Here is a 22,490-nt window from a genome sequence, read left to right as displayed (position 1 = left end):
TGAATGTAGTGAAAATCTATCCCTTAATCTTTTTGTAATTTAATTTAATAATATACAGAAATTAAGGAATATCAGTTTATTGTTTATGATTTATAAAGATTAATTATGAATAAAATTTCATTTATACGAAGTGCCAACTAAAAATCTAATATAGCTTTGTTGGGTTGTTATAATCATGCTATTGTAATAAATCAAAGTATTTTTTGTTTTTTGTCAATTTTGTTTTTGTATATTTGAGGGGAAGGACAGAAAATGATGAGTGGTGAGCCCATGAAAATGCGCAGAAACGCACTAACTCCCACATGACACAACAAAGCACGCACACTTCAAGGGCAAGAAAGAAAACACAAAAAGAAGCACCAAAAAAGCAAAATCCAATAATCCAATTAGTCTTCAACTCATCATAACTTAAGGGAGACAGAGGGGTATGTGTCCGATTTCTATTATACACACGGGTGTACTTTTTAGAACGTTCGTTCACATAGTACATAATCTATATCAGGTATTATCACACTCTTTTACACTCGAGTATATATATAATGGAAATTCCGAGATAAGGTGATGAGGTGTGTGAAATGAAAACTAAAGGGCACTAACAACAATAATATCCCATCAATTAAGAGTGTGAACCCAATATAGTTTAGTTGTTTTCAAATCTAAGCACTTACCAGTCAATAGTAGTGGCACTCAATTTTATTTGATCACAACAACTTCTTCTAACTCCCCTGTGTTTATCTCTTTTATCCTTCCTTTCTAAACAAGAACACCCTTTTGAAAGATCTAGAACTGCTCTTAAGTGCAACATTAATCAAGAGGATTAGCACCCGAAATCGATCGAGGATGCCAAAATACAGCTAAATTTTTACAGAAAAATGGGTAATTGTTGGTTTAGATGGGGGCATGATTCAATCTACACAGTCTCTTCAGATCCCAAACCAGGTTTTTTTTCTTTTTTTTTTTCTTTCTCTGTTCTTTGTTTCATTTCTAACTAGCCTTCTAGCCCGTGCAATGCACGGCTTGTTCATAGAAAATTGCATTGAGAGATGAGTGAGGAAATACCAATAAATAATTATGAGTGTAATATGTAACCGAAAATATAATTGAAGAAATAAAAGTTTTGGGACTTTAATTTGAAATGAAACTTAATAGAAAGAAGATGGAGGGACTAAAATCAAAGAGACCAAATAAAAAGGTTGAATAGGGAAGATGAAGATAAAGTGTTTAATGAAAGAGTTAAGAAGAATTGTATAATTAAAAATAAAAAATATATAACGACATGTGGCACATTGAGTTGAAATAGATGATAGGGAAGTGTAATAGAACGATGACATATGTCTTTTTTGGTTTGCTTTTTTAAATACTAAGTATAGATTACTTTTATTTCTTTCTTCATTTTTAGTCTCTTATTAAAATAATCGCGAAAACTTATGTACGAGTGTATAGTATACAATAGGCCTCTTGTAAAAAGGGTTCGATTCTTATGAGAAAATATGAGAGTTGGAGGAATAAGGGATGTTGTTTGATTGGGCTGATAATCTTGAGGCACGGCAACTCGGCCGTGCCCACGTGTGCTTGTCAAATAAAAGCAATTGTCACCTCGAAGTTACAAAATTGCTATTTTAACGCGTAGTTAAATTTTTAAGTGATTTGAAGTGACTTTTGTTAGATTTGGGGTGGCTTTTGGACAACAAATAAAATTTTGCTAAATATGTCCTGTTGTATACAATACACTCGTAGACAAGACTTATGCGACGTATGAGCTAGTAATAACGTGCACGAAATTTTCAGATTCATCAACACAGAACGAAGCTGTGAAAGAGAGTAAATTGCCTTCTAATGCTAAGGAAGTAGAAGATTTACGTGGCCGGGATTCAGTGACAAATCCACTCCTAGTTTTCACCTTCCAAGAACTTAAAATTATCACTGAAAATTTTAGACCAGATCATTTGTTAGGAGGAGGTGGTTTTGGAAGTGTTTTCAAAGGTTTCATTTCAAAAGATTTAAGAGATAGCATTCAACCAATTCAAGTTGCTGTTAAGGTTCACGACGGGGACAATAGTTATCAAGGTCACAGAGAATGGTTGGTAAGTCGTATTACTCCCTCTGTCCCATATTCACGACTACAGTTAAAGTATGAGAAAATTAAAATAATAGGTCATATTTGACTTTTCGGGTTTCAGGCCGAAGTAATATTTCTTGGACAACTTTCGCATCCTAATTTAGTGAAGTTGATTGGATATTGCTGTGAAGAGGATCATCGTGTGTTGATATATGAGTATATGTCACGAGGCAGTGTGGAGAACAATCTGTTTTCAAGTAAGTTTTAATTATACAATGCATGTTAATTTGTTTAATAGCTTAATATAGTATAATTAGTTGTTTGTAATCAGTTATTTAATATGAGTTTGTTGCAATTAGATGTAATTCGAAATTAGGTGTCTAAAGTGTCTATATTAAACTAGGTGTACCTAGAGGTAGTCAAGTAGGTACACCCAACTCCCAAATAAGCAACTATACGGTTAAATTTTTTGCTCATTTGGACAATCATTTGGAAAATGTAAATTAGTGGAAATTTTGGCTCATTTTTATGTAAAATGAGCAATTGAAAAATAAAACTTTGAACTCAAATGAGCATAAAATTAAAGCGTAATTTGATTTTTTTTTTTTTTTTTTTTTTTTTTTTTGGGAAACCTAATAAATTGTATTTTCCTTGATTAACCTTTTTTTTTATATATATATATATTATTATTATTATTATTTATTTATATATTGCAATTTTATGATTATGCATGTTGTGTAATTAAACATTTGTAATTAAAAAATAGATAAAATTGTGGTATGCTTATTGTGAATGACTGAATGTATTCTTGATAAACTCGGATTATCTTTTTCATAATTCATAAATAATGTACGTAGTCCTATTGTAAGGCTTAAAATGTGCATTAAATATAAAATTTAAATACATATTTATAATATTTCGTATATTTTTTTTAATGGTTCCACTTTGAGTGAGGACATATATTCCAATTTGCAACTTGATCACTATAATACTCAGCTTTTTATTTCGGATTGATCACGATAGTAGATTAAATTAGACACATATTTTTAGAAAAAAAATTGGGTAGGGAGCAAAGGAGGAATCTAATAAGGTATGTAGTGGGTATATTTATAAAAGTACTTCCTAAAATAATATAGAGGCAGTATAAAAATATACAATTAAATTACAATTTTATTATAGAGTTTTTTTTTTTTTTTTAAATACGAGGACAAATTTTTATATTTTGAACAACATTTAGACTAGTAAATAAAGTTATTCACAAATTATTCCCCTCACTCGGGCTATCCAATAAATGAATAACATAAAATTTAGACAAGTCAAAACCAACTCATTACTGAGTTCACCAACATTTTTTTTTTTTGTTAGAGAAGCTCTAACCATTTGAGCTATCCATCACTCTCGCTTAGTTCACCAACATAATTGTATACATTTAACTCGTAACATATAATTTTATTATAGGAGTATTGCTTCCCCTATCTTGGGGTATCAGAATGAAGATTGCTTTTGGTGCTGCAAAAGGACTCGCTTATTTACACGATGCTGAGAAGCCTGTCATATACCGAGACTTTAAGACATCTAACATCTTGTTGGACGAGGTGGGAAACTTATGTTTTAATTATACTACCCTATGTTTTCTATCTTTACCTTGCAAATAAATGTGCTTAATTTCACACCCTTATTTACTCCGTTCAACATTCATATATATGGGAACATTCAACATTATAGGATTACAATGCAAAACTCTCGGATTTTGGCCTTGCTAAAGATGGGCCAGTTGGCGACAAGTCTCATGTCTCCACTCGCATAATGGGAACATATGGATATGCAGCTCCGGAATATATCATGACAGGTAAACAGTCGATGTATGACTATTAATTCTAAACAGAGGGAATATTGGTTATTATTAGTTTATTACAGTGTTAATAAACAAGTTACCGGTGGATGTATAATTGCAGGTCATTTAACTCCTAGGAGTGATGTTTACAGCTACGGTGTAGTCTTGCTTGAGCTTCTCACCGGAAGGAAGTCATTAGACAAGTCGCGACCAGCAAGAGAGCAAAACCTTACAGATTGGGCTATTCCATTACTTAAAGAGAAGAAAAAACTACTTAACATCATAGATCCTAGACTTGGAGGAGATTATCCTGTAAAAGGAGCACAAAAGGCAGCTATGTTAGCCTATCATTGCTTGAATCGCAACCCCAAGGCTAGACCACTTATGCGCGATATAGTAGACTCTCTTGAACCTCTTCAGATCGATGACAATGAACCTCAAATTTTGAATGGTCAAACCACTTTGACTTTCCAAGCCGAGGTTCCAAAAACTATCTAGTTACTTGTACTATAAACTAAGGTTTGTTGTTTGTGACATGTAGTTATGTTTTGTTTTATTAAGAACAATGAGATGTTATGAATTAGGTATCCTTCTAACCAAGGTTTTACCTAATTTATCATCGATCATAGTAATTGGGAGGTGGGATAGTTGATTGATAAACTTGTTTGAAAAAGTTTTTTTTTTTTTTGGCTTCATAAAACCTTCACAATTTGTCCTTAGTTTGTACGAAGTATGTATTAGGATTTAGGACCTTGTAGCTAAAAAGCCTGATATTATTCTTAAAGGATAATCTGATTTTCATTAGGCTAATTTGTGTACAAGATATTTCACTGTGTAATTAAACAATTTAGTAACAAAAAAGAATATAATTGGCATGCTACAATATTTCAATTTTACGTAGAATAAAGTTTTGAGCTTGAATTAAAAATGTTCTCCATGCCAAAAAAGGGCACACAAGATTGAAATCTTTAGGGCTTTCACTACTAGTCAGTTATAGGCTACATAGGTTTGATTTCATTTCTTTTTTTGTGTCTAAAAGGGTGCCCAATAGCGATGGTGATAGCCTGATAGGTTATGTTGTAAAACTTACAAAAGAGGAGAAAACATGGACAAGAGGGAAGGAGATAAGTATCAAAGATGGTAATTAGATTGTGACAAGAGTTGTGTCGAGTTTTATGGTAGCAAAAGGGGTTGAGTTTTATACGTAATTGCAAAATAAGTCGATTTCATACAAAGGATTGCTCGACTCCCAAACAGAGAGTCCCAAGTTCCCAACTATATCAACTCCTTTACCTGTCTTTGGCCGTTTGGGTGCACCTAATTCTAGGAACACTGGAGTACCATAATTCTAGCCTTAAATATAGATATTGCAAAGGTGAAATTTAGCTAGAGCAATATCTGTATCCTAGAAATCAAGCATAATAAGCTGCTGTCTGATGTAGTGCTGTTCAGCCTAATCTAGTTACATACTATCATACTTCAATCTAGTAGTACACAGATTCACAAGTTTATATTACAAATAACACTCCACAACCAAGGTAAAAGATCCCCACCACCCCCAAACACCCTCAAAGTAAAACATAACCCTTAAATTCCATAAATACTAAGTCCCATTCCTTAACTTTCCTGCATCAGCATGCTACATAACTAAAATAGATTTCAGCTCTCATCAGCCATTGTCTACTCTACACATTCATGGGACCTGGAAGACCATGTACTCTACCACTGCTTATTTCACCTCATGATTTAGAACCACATGTAACAACATGTGACTTGAATTCTTCAAGCTCAGCTAAAACCTCTTCTTCTGGTCGGTAAATTAGATCACTCATACGCCATATCTGCAGTAAAATACATGTAAGAAGACATCAGTGTTTCTGTTTATAGTTAACAAAGTTATGTTAGTTGAATGATGAGGTAATCAGATTATCAGAAGACTGATACAGCCTCAAATTAATTGTAGATTTCTGTCAGTTCAAATCAAAGGACTTACTGGCTTCTTTATATTAAGGCTTTGACTGAACAAAGCCAAAGTACTAATGTAAAAAAGGGCTTGTCAGTAGCTTCAGTATTAATTTAGGTCTAGCAGCAAAGCGGAGAATTAATTTAAATTTAGGCTGATGCGGCAACGTCAAAACAAACACTTCAACCTAAATGAAACTAAAACGCATTTCTTTCTCTTTGAATGAGCTAATATCATGATTAAGGTCATGATAGTCACTATTCACGAGTCAGGACATCTAGTGCATATGTAGCAATCAGAGATGATTGGTACCTGTAGAGTTCCACCACCGCCACTAGAATCACAGTCATCAGAAACACTCACAATAGTCCAAGCATCATAGGTATTCCAATGAAAATCAACTACCTTATCCCTGTATATAATTCAGAAAAGCAAATTTGTTCAGTTGTAAGGCTTCAAGACCTCATCTATTAGAAAAAACAATGCAGTCAGAAAACATACAAAATACTTTTGAAAACAATGGCTAATATCAAATTTGCATCAAAAACGTTTTTACACTAGCATTAGACAGAACCATGAACTGTTAAATTTTTTTATAGACTTGAATCACTTGATGTCAATTATTCTACAATATGACAACACAAAAGTATTTGTAGAGAAAATAATTTAATGAAACATGTAGAAAGATATGATGAACGAAAAATTTCCGAGTCCTTAAAATATCCTATAAACACAAAAGAAATGAATATATCATGTAGAAACATATTAAGAAAAACCAAACCTGTGTCCAGCATGCTGAAAAAAGAGACCTGGAGGAGCATTTGGTGTTCTTACCCCACGCTCTTTCTTTTTACCAACCTGGAAAAAATAGCAAAGGGTATATCAAAGAAGTTGTACAAGTGGTACAAAAATGCGGATAAAAAAAAAAAGCACCAGGATATATTAAGATGAAATGCTTGAAATATCTAAAAGTTTATATTGTAAAATCATTAACTATGTCACAAATTCACGATCGGATAACCCTTTAATAACACATGCCAAGAAATTATAATATCAGCAAAGCACAGAAATCTTAAGACTTAGTTCTATCTGGCTTATTTAGTCTCAAATTATCTAGTCTGAATCTGTTTTAGCTTGGAACTTTAACTCGTATTATTTGAACTTATCTGAGTTATATCTGACTCATTTGTCTAAACTTTATTAGATAATTTTAAGTTATTTCCACTGTGGCGGAACTCATTTGTGAGTGTGTCCAAACTTATTATTTGTAGAACTTATCTGAGCTTATGCCCAAGAAACAATACAACCCATGCACAAGAGTCACATGGTTATGCTTACACTAGATCTATGACTTAAATAGATGATGTCCTTGCCACGGTTGATATGTATTCAAAAGTCAATTTCAAATAATCTTCAGACAGATATTAGCAGATGTTCATATGTATTAAAAGAAGGAAAGGGGCAAGAGAGCATTCAGCAATTGACAAATACAATAGGCACTAGAATATGAAATCAAAAGCTAGAACACTGGCAGATTCTTTTTACTGTAACTTTCGGCACAAAAGTTAAACAATAAGTCCAAGCAACTAAACTAATTCCCATCTCCTGAAACCCTCTGCCTATAGTTGTTTTATCCACAGGTCTCTAAAAAACATTACAAGAGCAACTGCTGATTTTCTTTACCTTCTCATAGTCCCAAATGTCGAGAACACCATCCTCTGCAGCACTTCCAAAGACAGTTGGATTGTCAGGAGACCACTGAAATTAAGGATGTGTTGAGAACAGAATTTGCAGGATTATAGAATGTGGTTACAATCATTATGTGAAAAACTTTTAGAACCTGGACACAGAGAACAGCAGCTTTGTGGCCCTCAAATTTGTGAACAGGTGATCCTACTCCGTCAGAAGTAAGATTACGCCGGTCAAACATACGAACAGAGCTATCAGCAGATCTGAAGAAAATAACACAGAAGCCATGTCAACTCCTACAAAAATATAACTATAAGTGTTATTACTGTTACCTAGAAAGGGTAAGGCTGTGCATATTTTGACCTCCCAGACTGACCTCCGAAGGGATCAAACTATACGCCTATCCTTCTTCTCATATGGATATACAATAGATGATCATATCTCATGTATAAATGAAGCAACCTAACACTTCCTCTGTTTCACTAAAATTGCAACACTTTGACTTGTGCAATATTCACATACTCTACTCTGACCAACTTTTATGATTTATGGTTATGGAAAAATAGACATGTGGGACCTTATTAGATTCAGCTCAATTTATACTTTCAAACAAAATTTATAATATACACTTATTGATAAATAAAAATATTATAGATTGAAATAATGCATTGTCAAGCGTGAAATGAGAAGTGTTACAATTTAGTGAAACAGAGGAAGTACAGCATGAATGGAAAAATCAGTGATACAGAGCATACCCTGTGAGGATGTAATTTTCATCAAAAGGATTCCAGTCAACACAGTGAAGATCGGCATTATGAGCCTTCTCAACCTGTCAAATTTAGGACCAAAGCACCAAGTCATGTAACAAATAGAATCAGAGTTAATTACATATAATAATAACGAAATTTAAAAGATAAGTTTACGACTTGAAACAAACATATAGTCTATTTAGTTGAAAGGGTAGAAAATCCCTTGAAAATCACTATCACAATAGCATCAATTAAGGGAATTTACAATAGTATTAGATAAATTTATATAAAATTCTTACTGCTGAGATCAAATGGAAATTTCATCAATTAAACCAAATTAAAATAGCATTTGCCATTCATGTTTGTAGCTCAAAAGTAAAGATACATTTTGAAATCTGCTACTATACATAGTATATGATATTATGTATGAGCACATGTGCATGTTTGCATGTTTGTAACTATGATAAAATAATCAAGTCCTGCTAAAAACACAAAAAATAATGACAACTCTACCTTAATGGCTGGATCAGACCCAGTCCGAGCATCCCACAGTATAAGGCAAGAGTCATCTCCAACACTACAGAACTCCTGAGAGCTTCAAGATAATTGCAATAGAGTCAAAACCAAATGACAACACTGCAAAACTCAAGAGTCAAATTTTCACTTTACTAATAACATTAAATTGGAAAATCACCTTTTTGGACAAAACTGCACATCTTCCACAGTATCTTCATGGCCTTGAAAGATACCCCGAGGTCCAACAGAAGGGCTTTCACCATTTTGTTTCACTATTGTCGCCCCCGATCCTTGAGGCTTGTTGGTTGAAGGGTCTGAGGCTGTTGTTGTTATGTGGTCCTGAATGCTCCACAAAACTACGGACTTGTCTTTCCCTGCAAAATTATAGCTATGTGTGACAAATTTTGCAAATATAATTCAAGCATACTAAAAGCAAGTGATGCAAGTACAATTTATGGAGCTCCATTTTCAAGCATCCTGCTGTTATTGCTAATAAAATTATCTATCTTTGTACATGCTTTTTGTGGGAGTATATAAGAGGAGTTACATAGGTAAGATATTTAAAGCAGGAAGAAAGCTTGTCCTATGAGAAGAATATGAATCTTTCACAGACCTGCTAAAAAAATGGTATTATGTACAGCCAATGATCGGCATCTACCTATATAGATTTCCATCTGACTTATAGAAAATTATATAAAGTTGAAGGCAACAGTAATGATGGCAAAAACAACACACACAATCACATTAATAAACAAACCACAGAATTTCCTTATATCAGTTGAGTCCCAATAAGGCAGTAATACCCCATCATCGTACATTCAACACTGGAATCTCATCCATGAAGCCTAAAGGCACCCCTCTCAGAAAAACATTATGATGTCAATGGCACACCATATAACAGGCCTATAAATCTCATTAATAGGTATCCCACCTCCTTGATGTAGTGCTAGGGTAAAACAGTGTGGTCAGGTTAAATTGATACAATTCAAGAGAAAACAACCCACTTTAGAAAATCACTTCCCTAGTGGTAATGTGGTATGCTACATTTCCCTAAACACAGCTCTCAGAAATAAGGAATGAATCAAACAAAAATCTCCTTAAGAGAGAGTAATATCCCAAGGAGTATTACTACTGACCACTAGGGAAGTAAATTCAAAATATCTACAGGATCATAATATGTTTTACAATCAGATTAATGACTCTCTGTTCTTAAAATAAAAAAATAAAAATAAATAAAATAAAAAACCACCTCATTACTACTTTGGTACATTCTTACATAAGCTCCTCTTCCCATTTAAAAAAAAAAAATTATTAAGCACTATTTCACTTTACTCTCTATCGCGTCAGTTTTTTCCCAATCTCATGTATACTACTTCTTACCTTTTTCCCTCTTTCCAACTTCTTGCATTTCATTCATTCATATTCAAAAATTACTTCCTAATTTTGAGTGAAGATCATCTAGGAACACTTTATGTATAGAATATGATCCAACATATATTACCATAACTATAATTTGGATAAGCCGGACTTGATTTTTCAACCCACTTTGAACCAAAACCACCCCAAAATTCCACAGAGCAATGCTGGATTTACAAATAATTGAATCGCTTGTTAGTTTTCACATGGATGCAACAGAAGACAGTACGGCGAGGATATGTGCTTGCGTAGACTAGTTATCTGCGGGCGCAATTTTTTTGGATTGGCAGATTTTCTTTGTGCTTGTAATATTATGAATTATGAATATTCGCACCTAGTGAATGAACAAACACTGTTCCCAGATCCTACCCTGTTCCTCCCTCCACCACCCTCTCCCCCCCCCCCCCCCCCCCCCCAAAAAAAAAAAAAAAAAAAAAAGAAAAAAAAAAACTACTACAATATAAGACGATATGATTGGGCATTGAATAGAGTACCCAGCCAATAGCAACCTCAAGAATCCATGAAGTCAGACATTCCAAGATAATATCAAATCTATGAGAAAACATGATAGCATATTAACATCAATGTGATCTCAAAAAAAAGAAATATATCACACGAGCATCAAGATGAAGTCAAAACTAGAAGTACTAATAATACAGCCTCCCCACCTCCAGAGAGCACATAAGGTTCTTTTGGACACATTGCAAGAGCAAACTCGGCATTTTCTTTATGTCCTGTCAACACCTGCAAGAGAGCATGACATATTATACTTGCATGTTCCTTGAAATTAAAGCACAATGAATAACCCTAAATATATTATACCGAAATGAACAAGAAAAAAATAAAAATAAAAATCATACCAAATCTGGACGAGAAGGAGTTGCTCCTAGCACAGCATGGCGATTGGGTTGAGTCTCAACATCCCAAATCAAAACCTAAAATACAATCATATATAAACTTCTTTTGTACAGAAAATACATGAAAATAGAACAAGGGATAATAATAACATTTAGATAATAATTGTTTACTGTATGTCTAGAGAAAGCTTACATCAGGACTATCTGTATGGGTGGCAACAATATGATTATGCTGAGGAAGTTCCCTGATTCTGTTCACCTGTTAAAACACATTGGATGATTGCTCAAGTTCTCATCAGAAAGGAAATCATGCGCTAAAATTAACACTAATGAGTAAGTTCTTTCATAAGATGTCAAGCCACTTATAAAGAGTAAAACCAACTCAAGAAAAGGCACACACTCTCAAATGTCTAAGTTGATTACATTTGAAGATAAGCTATAATGTATGTCAACTTTTTATGTTTCCACTTAAATTGTCATCTTTTTGAATACTCTCTAAAAACAGCCTATCCAGGGCACCAGGCTTGAATAGTGTTATTCATAATTTTACAAGTTACAAACAAACAAAGGACATTTGAAAAGTAGCCATCAGTCACAGACACAAAATCACAAATAATATAAAATATAAATCCAAGCAAAGGCTCTAGCATGAAATATGAACATAATTCAATACAAATACGCATATACGAGCGAGTTTAATACTGTACACTTGTACAACCAGAGCTCTAGAATTCATAAACAATTTTTCCTCACCTCTCCAGGATGTATAATGGTCTTGTACTTCTTCACAAATGGAGAGCGAGCTTCTTCATTAAACTACACCAAAAAGAAATTAACATATTACAATCATCAAATGGAAAAACTGAACAGGAAATCAACAAAATAAGGCATTTCAATTATTATGAATCAGGATGGGATGGGGTGATATTTTTTGTTAACAACATTTATATGTATGCTTCATCTACTCAAGAGATATATATATATATATATAACTGGAACGCCTTGTGCCCTTGTTCCAGTGTCCAATACAGATGTGACTCACAATCACAGATTACAAAGTGTACTTAGAAATTGGGATAAAAGGAATATTAAGCAAATTCTACATCCTTCAATCATATCTTGCCACTTTCGAGATGAAAAGCACACCAATAATGAAAATAAAATAAACAGTTTTGAACTCAATTACGAAAAAACTGTCTCGTAAGTAGACTCACGAAATATTAGTTATTCTATATATATACAAAACTAACAACCACCTATAAGTGACAGGTAAAATGAAATAGGAGTAAGAAAAGTTGGTCAAGCAAACACTTAATTTGGAGAGCAGGGAACTACATAAGATAATAAGATCACCTGTGAGATATGCTCTGCAGCAGCAACTCTTGGCTTTACAATTTCGCAGTTAGCTATCACCAGTGTATTTGGCACACTGCCATCGGTCTGAACAATTACAAAGAGAAAAACCATCATAATTAAAAAGGACCATTTTATAAAAGAGCAAAGAAAGATTTAAATTTCAATCATATGTGAATGCAACTTTCTGAACAAACATTGGCTGAGTTCATGCAAAAGAAAATTTCAAATATAAATAATTTAATGGAGCATTGGAGATGAACAATCAAGTAGCAGAAAAAACAGAAATCTAATCGTTAACGATGCCATTGCTTGGTCCATGTCATGCCATAGCCAACACCTCTAATGAGGCTTTTACCTATAGCAATTCAAGCAACCCCACCAAACAAGCAAAGATGGTTTTCTTACATCAGACCTGTAATCTAAAAGTCACCTAACTGAACTACAATTTCACAACAAATAAAACATAACTACATAAGGTATAATAATTATTTAGTGACATGTTATATGTAATCCATTACAATTGAAAGTTGATATACTGTCCATCATAGAGGTTAGAATATGCCTTAAATCAGTTAGCCCCCTTCAAATGACTCTCTATTTGTTGTGTAGGCTATGGTTTTTTGTTTTTGAGCCTACATTCGGCCTAATCCGTTTTAGGAGTACTATATAAACACCTTAAGGGTTTAACAATTTAACCCTAGGAAATATTATATAAATTGTACTTTCCTCAAGATCAATAAAACTCTCCTCTCACCTCTCCGTGAACATAGCTAACTCATCATTAGTGAACGAAATAAGATTTGTGTTCTTGTTTGTTGATTTCTTTAATCTTTCTTGCATCCATTATAACAATAGACGTCTCCATACTTGTTGAGAAACAAAGTATTAGTGGAGGTCTCTTAATCATGTCAGTTAGAACTTGAAAAGAAATTCTACAAGAATTGCAACACGGAAAAAATAAGATGAAAACATATAAGCACGAAATTTAAGGCAATTTTTTTTTTTTATTATTTATTTTTTACTATAAATTCATAATGTACTATGAAATTAACCACTATTAAGATTAAAAGGAGAGAGATAGGAGGAAAAGCAGAAAATGCCTGTTCAGAGAGATAGAGACGCTGCCGGTTCTTGTAAGTAGCTTGCTCGAGCTGCGGGCCCCACCTGCACAAGGCCATGAACACAATTACTCAAGCCACACTAAAAGTACAGGTTTTTTTGAAGTGAATTATAAGGATGACAGATAATTAAGTTGCGCCCATTTGAAGTGAGTTTGTCGTGTTTAACTCCTCACAATTAGACCTGCTTATTATTTTTATTTTAACTCTGAAATTAACATCATACTTCAGAAGTTCAAACTTCAAAATGCCAATTATAACACCTTAAAATGCAGGAATACTACTTATCATTAAACCTCTAAAATTGCACAAATGTACTACAAAATCAGAAAATAAGGTAGTTCCATAACACTCATACTGCCAAATAATTTCAAAGGCGGACAATTTACGTTCATTTCATTCTTCATCACAACATCAAGTCATCCACACTACAAAAAAAATTCAACTTTGAAACACAACTGTGACGTTTAAGGTTCAGTTCGGCACGATATCAACACTACCGAAAATCCGCAACAACAATCAAAAGTATCAACTTTGAAACAAACAAACAAACCAAACCAAACAAACAAACAAAATTATTAATTTCTCAACAGAACCTAGACTGATATATTTAATTTTCCAGCAAATGAAGTCAATTATGAACTAAGTCAACCATTTTGGACACAAAAATTCATCATTACAACAAAAGAAGACGAACAAAAACAATCAACAACTAAAAAAAATGCAACAAATTCGTCAAAATACAATACCTAAACCACAAAATACGCCAAATTAGGGCATGAAGAATTCAACATTTCCAGAATTTAGAGTGAAACAGAAAAATGATAAAATACGAAACCCTAAAAAAGTAGAATACCGGCAAGAGAGAGAAGGCCAGACGAGGTTGTGATTAGCGAGCCAGTCGTAGAGAACAGGGACGAGAGATTTCCATTGAGCGTACTTCTCATCAACTGCTGATTGTTGATGTTTTCCTCTCATTTTCTTCTTCTTCTCTAACTTTCTCTAATTCTGCTTCTTCTTCTTGTCTACAGTTGAAGTGAGCTGATTTGCACTTGTAATACAGACAACACTATAAAATTACGGACTTGGGAGTTGGGAGTATGGGGACCCTATTTATTTTGTGTCTGTGTCTGGAATTGTAGAGAGAGATGATTGTGAATTTGTGACTTTAGTTTATGATCCGCTTATTCGAGCCTAACCCGACCTATTAGAATTAACAATAGAGGTATTAGAATATTTAACTAATTCCGATTTAATTTGAAAGTGACTCGAATTAAATTTTGACTTCTACGAAATGTAAACTCAATGTTATCGCAGGACTCAAATTCGAAAATAAACTTGATATGACTAGATCAACTGAACTTAACCTAATTTAACACCTCTAAAGTATCTTTAGCTTGTCTAAGGGTCTGTTCTCTTACGTTGAAATCCAGTTCAGCTCAGTTCAGTTTAGTTCAGCTCAGCTCAGTTCAGTTCAGCTCAATTCAGTTCAATTCAGTTCAGTTCAGCTCAGCTCCTAATTTCCTTCTCTTATAAAATATTCAGTTCAGTTCAGCTGAGTTCAGTCAATGAGAGCGGGCCCTAAGTCCAACACAACTCTGATTATCGCTATATTTACTCTATGGCCCTGTTTGGCAATTGGTTGTTGGCTATTGGTTGTCGACTGTTTTAGTTAGCTGGTTTGAGTGGCTATTTAGATTGGATTTTGAGTTGGCAGTTTGACTAAAGTTGTAGTGTTTGGTAAATTAACTTGTTGGGTGCTAGCTATTGTCAAACTACACAACACTAATCAGTCATTATTTTAACATTAATTATTGATTATAGATAATAATTTTTTAATAACTAATTATAATTTTAATTAATTAATTATTTTTTTACTCATAAATTAATTAATTATTGGTTTTTAATTAACAATAATTGTATTAGTAAACTGATAACTATCAATAATAATTATAAATTGATAATTATCAATAATAATATACTATAAATTACTAATATTTTAAATACTAATTATTAAATAATAATTATTAAACACTAATAATTTATGTTTCAAGAAAATTATTAATTATTAATTATTATTAATTATTAGTTATTAATTATTAGTTATTAGTTATTAGTTATTAGTTATTAGTTATTAATTATTAATTATTAATTATTAATTATTAATTATTAATTATTAATTATTAGTTATTAGTTATTAATTATTAGTTATTAGTTATTAGTTATTAGTTATTAATTATTAATTAATAATTATTAATTAATAATTACTAATTATTAATTATCATTTATTTTGACTAATTATTATTAATCAAAAGTTAATTATGCCAACAAGCCAAAAGCCATAAGTCAAAAGCTGCTCCAGCTAGCTTTTGGCTTAAAAGCCAGCTTTTTAGCTAGTTAAAAAAGCCAATAAGCTAACATATTTTTTTGGCTGTGTTGACCAATTTGAAGAAGACAGAAGTCAGCTGAAAAGCTAGTTTCCAAACACCCCGAATTCTCCAACTTAAAATTTAAGTTGATTCCACTAGCCCTTTTCGATTTTCTTAATGTGTTTTTCTTTTCCCCTCCTCTCCTCTCCCTTTTCCTTTTTTCTCTTTCCATTAGAATCTTAAATTAAAAGCGCTTGCAAACTTACTTTGACTTTCATTTTTAAAGTTGGAGAAGGCGTTAACCAATGATTTTATCTTTTATCTTTGTTCTTATAATTGAAGGATTTGATTAATCCCTTTTTTTCTTGTGGAATATTATTTAAATTATAATTCGCGGTTAGTTTGATTGATATATTCAAAAAAAAAAATGTTCCTTAGTGTGAATGATCTTAATTATCATCCAATCTCTATCGTATAACTGAAAACGTTGTATTGCTTTGAAATGAAAAACCTTACTTGACATCAATACTTCCCATGACATTCCAAGGGATGCCTAATTTTCCTTCATCATGGAGTAAATGTGCCTACACATTATCACGAGCACCAATATATGATTCCTCAAAATCTGTCATCTCGTTCACGATGGTGAAGGCGGCAATATGCTTCATCTTCATCGGCACAAGCTTTAACGTCCGTAATTATTCATTTATTCCCATAACCCTTTTTTCCCCCTCTTTTCCCTCCGTTTCCCTCAATCCAAACAAAGTATAAATGATGAAGATTGCTGGCAAATTATAAAGAGACGGATTCACATAACTAATGTCATATCATGTCATCATGTGGTTAATGTGGTAAGTCATAAAGTTTGTCCTACTTCATCTACCAATTGAATTTTGAATAGTCTTTCAGCCAACACTATTTAACTTCTTTCTTCATACTAGAATTTGAGAATTTAACCTTATATCAAAAAGTATAGCCTCCCATAATAAAGCATTACTGATCAACCCGATTCATGGAAGAAACCATGGTGCGGTCCATAATTACAGTTCATGATTTATAAGCCACAGTGAACTGCAAAATTGTCAAAACATGGCCAACTTTAACTATTACTCAATACTCTATAGCAAACAGATGGATGTAACACTAAAAATCAGACATAAACACCGCTTGCTAGGAGCAAAAATAAAGATCCAAAGCCCTGCAACAGAGACAAAGATTTGTGTCAATTCAAGAGGGACTACAGGGCTATCAATTTCAGAAAGTTAAATTATACTGTATGTAGTATAAACTAGATGATGCAGAATTGCTTACCAAAAAGACAGAAGCAACTCCTCCTGTGACGAGTTCTTTAGCTAGACTTCGATTCTTCTTAGCAGAAGTAGCCGCATAGCTAAAATAAAGATTAGAGTAAATATGTGGAATTAACATTAACAATGATACCATATAACCAGACAGAGCTAATCAACATTGATCGACCAGTACCACACAAGATGAATGCAGCAAAATCCATACTTAAATCAAACCAAAGTCCAAACACCAAATAATCCAAATCAGCATTTCACTCTCTAATACAACTAGTGTTGCACAAATGTTTCTAACAATCTGACCTCTATTGGTCAATGTGACATACACGTAATTTAATCCATATTTCACACTATATTCACGCAGGATTCCAAGACAATTTTCACCTTTGCTTCCAAATTGAAAGATAAGAACTCCTTACATTTCAAACACTTCCAGCCAGTTTGGAAAACCACACCATTGTTTAGCTAATTAGCTATAGCTCATCACCAATAAATGTTAGCAGTAAGATGTTGAGCACTTGAGCCAGTTAGATGTTACAACTATTCAACACAACCAGGTTTCAAAAAATATTTACACGAGAAAATTTGATCTAAAAAAATCTAAAAACATAGCTTGACACAATCATACCCTAAATACTAATCATACATCATGCAAAATCCTATCTTTAACTATAACATTAGTGCTCAAACTGATCACCACTACTATATCAAAGACTGATACTTGGAAGTTGGAACAAACTGTACTGCCAAACATGCCTTTGATTTTATCATGCTATACTACAAATCTACAATTGCTTCATTTTTTTACACATCTCAACATTGTCATTTATTATCCTTCCATACAACCAATTTAAGAAATGTCATAATACCCACAAAATCCGCATCCTTAACATAAGGCAACTACTTTTATAAAATTAAAATAAATAAATAAATAAAATAAAATAAAAAAGATAATAATGTCAGTATACTTAACAAAGTAAAATCCAGGCACCATCATAAAAATCATGTGGAGATGGAAGAAATAGAATAAAACAATTGTATATTGCACTCTCTGTACAGTTTGTCATACTTAAATTCAGCGTTCACTTACGCTTCTTTAGTTCCTAATTTTCTGGTAAGATTTGAGGTGGGATAACTTTCAAAACCTAGAGACTTCAAGTCTTCCAAAAGATAATCCTAACTCCTAACTACCATCCTCAAAGTTTTCTGGAACCTTAATAAAAATCCCTGCATATTCATCTACAGTTGACTGGCTTTCACAGGAGCAAAAGAAACCTGTGTAAGATCTAGGTCTTATTGAAGATTCACAGTATTACATTCATGACTCATACACATATACACTAGGCAAGTAGGCATTAATCTTATCTCAGGGACCACCGACCAATACAACATCTTCTGATTTAAGATAAGACTAAGAAATGCTATCCCCGACATGTTTTAATACCCTCAATCCCTCATATGTCACTTAGATAACAATAAGGGAGTGTTTGGTTCACAAAATACAGGTAAGAGGTATAGGTTTAGGGGCTGTTTGGTATGAGTTTTTGATATGAGTGGAAACGGAATCAACTTACCGTTTCCCTTACTATGTATTTGGTTGACAAGTAAAGAAACAAAATCCGTTACCTTGTGGTAACCGTTTCCATCCTTTTGTTTCCAGGGGAAACAATTAACGTTACTTGCCTCTATCACAAAGACAAATTATTTTCTTTTCTCTCTCCTCTCGATCTTCATTTTTCATGAGAATTTCCAAATTCGTTTGACAATTCAGTCAAGAATTCTCCCAAGAAAACTGCTATTCTTCATATTTTGCTCCATTTTTTACAATCTTCTACCTCAAATTTGTAAGTATTTTTGAATTTAATTTGTAAGTTTATTTAGTATGATTGTTTGTATTTTGATTCTATATCTCGAAATTCATGGATTTCTAGGGTTAATATGATATGAATTTCTAGGGTTAATATGATATGAATTGATTTCATAACATCAGTGACTTGCTTGTTTGTTGACATTTATTCGTCACTAACAATGTAATTATACATTAATCTAAGATTGATGATGCTAAAGGAGTGTAAGTTATCTTGTCAATCTATATTGTGTTGCACACAAAGTGTTCGATGAATTGTTTAGCTCAGAAAACTACGTGTCATAATTGCTGCAATTATGATGAGTACTTTATCTAGTGATACTTTTATTTATGCACACAAGCTGTTTGATGAAATGTTTAGCTAAGTTGAGTTTATCATCTTCCTGTTTTATTGCCTTTATTTGATTACTTGTATATTCCCAGATGTTGCAACCATCAAGTTTTCCAAATTCACTATATTTTTATAGCAACATTATTCTCATCTTCCCATTTCAATAATTACACGACACTACTTTTATAATCTCGGGACTGGCTAGTGCATGGTCTAAAGCGGAAGAAAGGGAGCAAAGAATGGATGAAAAAGTGAATAAGGTTTTGGATGAGGTGATGACATTAGATGAAATTTCTCCATCCAAAACTTTAGAGGTTGCTAGAATTCTTATGGCGGGAGAACATAAGCTCTGCATCTTCTATCAAGCGCCAACTAATATAAAGAAACAATATGTAATTGATCTCCTTAAGAAGTAGAAAGTTTTGTCCAAAGTTGTTATTAGAGTTAATGTTTCAATGGTTTTTAAATGCTTTTTTTTTAGAATACTATAATTTCAATGCAATTGTTATCAATAATTTATATGACTTTTGCCTATATCTAACATATGATATATTATGGTAATTGGTTTTTATTAAAAAAAAATATATTTTGGTAATTAGTGTTGCTCTACATTGCATAATGTGTAGTAAAAATTAGCCAAGATAACAAAAAATAAAAGGATAACTATTTGTTTCCAAGTTATTTATGCCAAACAAGAGGAAATGGGTTGGTTATAATTATTTACGTTTCCTTAGTAATACCAAACAACTAATAAGGGTAACACTATATATTACCCTTTCCCCTCCCAATTTGTTTCTATTCCCTTACATTTATTAATTTGCTACCAAACGCCTCCTTAGAGTGATTTAAACCCATACCATGTGTTTAGTCGATGAATTTATGAATTTCAAACTCATACTTCAAACCCTTGAGGTATGGGGTTTAAAAGCCTCAAGGGGGAGGTGGATTTGGCTTATACCAATAATTCAAGTATCAAATGAAATAAAATAAAATAAAAAAAATCATTTCAGAATTAAATCAAACACTTGATATTAAGAATTAGGTTCCAAACCTATACCATCATGGTTTCATTCCTTATTCCAACCCCATACCACTATGGGAACCGAATAACCCCTAAAAGGAATAGAGACCTTCAGGTGCAGGAAATCAAATGGGAGAGAGAAAAATAAAACCCTCCACCTAATGGTCACTTCTTTAGTTCTTCCTATTTCTCTTCTATATGTTTGTCTAAGGTTCACTTCTTCAAATCTTTTGACTTTCACCCCTTTCAATTTGTTTGTCCAAACACTTTTCAATTAAGAGCGAACTTAACTGAGGACTTTGAAGAAGCATACCAATTAGTGAGAGTTAATATTTACAAGAAACAAAAACCACAACATACACTGTAGAGTAGCCTGAAGTTTTACTCTACTGACTGTGAATAAAATATAGGTTTGGAAAAAGTGAGTGAAAAGATTTGAGGCAAAAAAAAAAAAAGACATTTGTATGACAAATAACAACGAAAACAAACACTAGCCTATGCAAGATTCCAGTTGTCGCCATGAATGGGCAGACTATAGATAATGGATGAACTTATAAAAGGTCATAATTTTATGAGGTGTTGATGTATTAGTATTAATAAATAATGATGAATAGCCTGTATGCCCTTCAAAATTCCCTTACCCCATCTCCCCCCATTTCGCGACAGTACTACTAGGGTTTCATTTGCATCCCCAATTTGCAAAAGTTCAGCTCCACTCATCAAGCATAAAAGCCGGAAACTCGACCTCCCACTTTCACATACTAAATGAAACAATGACTAGTTAATCTCAATTGCAAAAACATTACTTGAACTCTACCAAAACATACCCAACAAGGGCATCAACAAACACAAAAATTGAATTACAACAAGGCACCAGGTTCGGAATCATCAAATTCACAAGTTCTATGCATTACTATAACAATTCAATCTTAGTTTAACTTCATTATCAAAATACCCAATTCAGAGATCAGATCACAACAATCACATAAACAAATACTATTTTATATGACATTAAACAGAAAATCCCAATTCAAAACAAAAATCTCACAGAAAAACCCATCAAATAAATACAAAATCACAACAAAAAGCAGAAAAATTCAACCCAATAAACCAATAATTACTCAATGAAAATAAAAATTCAAAACATTAGGTAGAGATCGACTTACATAAAGAAAGATGCAGTGACAATGAGCCCAAAAACGAGGAGGAAGAAAGCTAGGGTTGGATACAGCGATGGAGGAACAGGACTAGTGATGGGTTTTGCCGATTGAGCCTGAAAAACACCATTAAAAGAGAAACAATTACAGATCAAACATTGATTAAAAATGAAGATTTGACGAAGAATGGAATATGAGGAGAGAGATTGGTACCATGAGAGACGAGAAAGAGAAATCGCGATCTGCTCAAGGTTTTTGCGTTGCTTCAGCGAATTCAGGGAGACTGAAAACAAGTTGAAGGGATGCACGCGCTACACTCTCTTGGGGAGTTGGGGTTTATGGTTTTTTTTTTTTTTACTAATCAAGGACTAATGTGTTTTTGGTATTTGAAAGTCATCGAGGCGAATGATGAAAATCAATCCCGGAATCACATCACTAATTAAAGACTAACTACGTAGTTTTTTGGCCCGTTTAATACACTAGTTGATATTTGGGTTAATTATTTTTAGACGTAGGTATGTTATTTATGAAGTATTTTTTTTTTTTTTGAATATTACGAAGTAATTGTTAATTTCTAAAACTTAAAAGAAAAAAGAGTGAGGGTAGAACTGTGAAAGAAGATGAAGGAATTTAGGGTCTGTTCCGATTTACTGACATGAATTGTTTATGAGAGAAGAATATTAGAAGCTGAACTGAACTAATTAGAGCTGAGCTGAACTGAACTGAAATTAAACCGAAGAGAATGGGTCCTTAGTTAGATATACATATATACATGAAGATTTTGGGATATGCAATGACATATTAATTAGTTTAAATTATATTTAAAGCCTAGGAGATGTAAATACAATTTTTATAATAATTCATATGTTTATGTAATGTGTACT

At 32.9% G+C, this 22,490-nt stretch overlaps 3 protein-coding genes across 3 annotated transcripts; 1 reads left to right on the top strand and 2 right to left on the bottom strand.

The window, feature by feature from the left end:
• Nucleotides 1-487: 487 nt before the first annotated feature.
• On the top strand, nucleotides 488-4,703 carry LOC145635850 (putative serine/threonine-protein kinase PBL16). Its single transcript, XM_081687220.1, has 6 exons — nucleotides 488-939; nucleotides 1,789-2,084; nucleotides 2,181-2,316; nucleotides 3,518-3,654; nucleotides 3,785-3,908; nucleotides 4,015-4,703. The coding sequence occupies exons 1-6, from the start codon at nucleotides 873-875 to the stop codon at nucleotides 4,389-4,391; spliced, it is 1,137 nt and encodes a 378-aa protein (XP_081543346.1). The 5' UTR covers nucleotides 488-872; the 3' UTR covers nucleotides 4,392-4,703.
• Nucleotides 4,704-5,231: 528 nt separating this feature from the next.
• LOC145635849 (WD-40 repeat-containing protein MSI4-like) lies at nucleotides 5,232-14,665 on the bottom strand. The gene is made up of 15 exons (XM_081687219.1): nucleotides 14,414-14,665; nucleotides 13,540-13,603; nucleotides 12,437-12,523; nucleotides 11,837-11,899; nucleotides 11,277-11,342; nucleotides 11,087-11,161; nucleotides 10,895-10,970; nucleotides 8,989-9,184; nucleotides 8,808-8,889; nucleotides 8,301-8,374; nucleotides 7,697-7,808; nucleotides 7,540-7,614; nucleotides 6,638-6,714; nucleotides 6,169-6,268; nucleotides 5,232-5,734 (listed from the first exon to the last, which is right to left on the bottom strand). The coding sequence occupies exons 1-15, from the start codon at nucleotides 14,533-14,535 to the stop codon at nucleotides 5,633-5,635; spliced, it is 1,371 nt and encodes a 456-aa protein (XP_081543345.1). The 5' UTR covers nucleotides 14,536-14,665; the 3' UTR covers nucleotides 5,232-5,632.
• Nucleotides 14,666-16,884: 2,219 nt separating this feature from the next.
• Nucleotides 16,885-21,967, bottom strand: LOC145634584 (uncharacterized). Its single transcript, XM_081686001.1, has 4 exons — nucleotides 21,820-21,967; nucleotides 21,616-21,722; nucleotides 17,238-17,316; nucleotides 16,885-17,124 (listed from the first exon to the last, which is right to left on the bottom strand). The coding sequence occupies exons 1-4, from the start codon at nucleotides 21,820-21,822 to the stop codon at nucleotides 17,077-17,079; spliced, it is 237 nt and encodes a 78-aa protein (XP_081542127.1). The 5' UTR covers nucleotides 21,823-21,967; the 3' UTR covers nucleotides 16,885-17,076.
• Between the last annotated feature and the right edge of the window lie 523 nt (nucleotides 21,968-22,490).

The sequence above is a fragment of the Chenopodium album genome, chromosome 6, assembly GCF_948465745.1.
Source record: "Chenopodium album chromosome 6, dcCheAlbu1.1, whole genome shotgun sequence".
Taxonomy (NCBI): domain Eukaryota; kingdom Viridiplantae; phylum Streptophyta; class Magnoliopsida; order Caryophyllales; family Amaranthaceae; genus Chenopodium; species Chenopodium album.
This window is presented reverse-complemented; position numbering and strand designations above follow the sequence as displayed.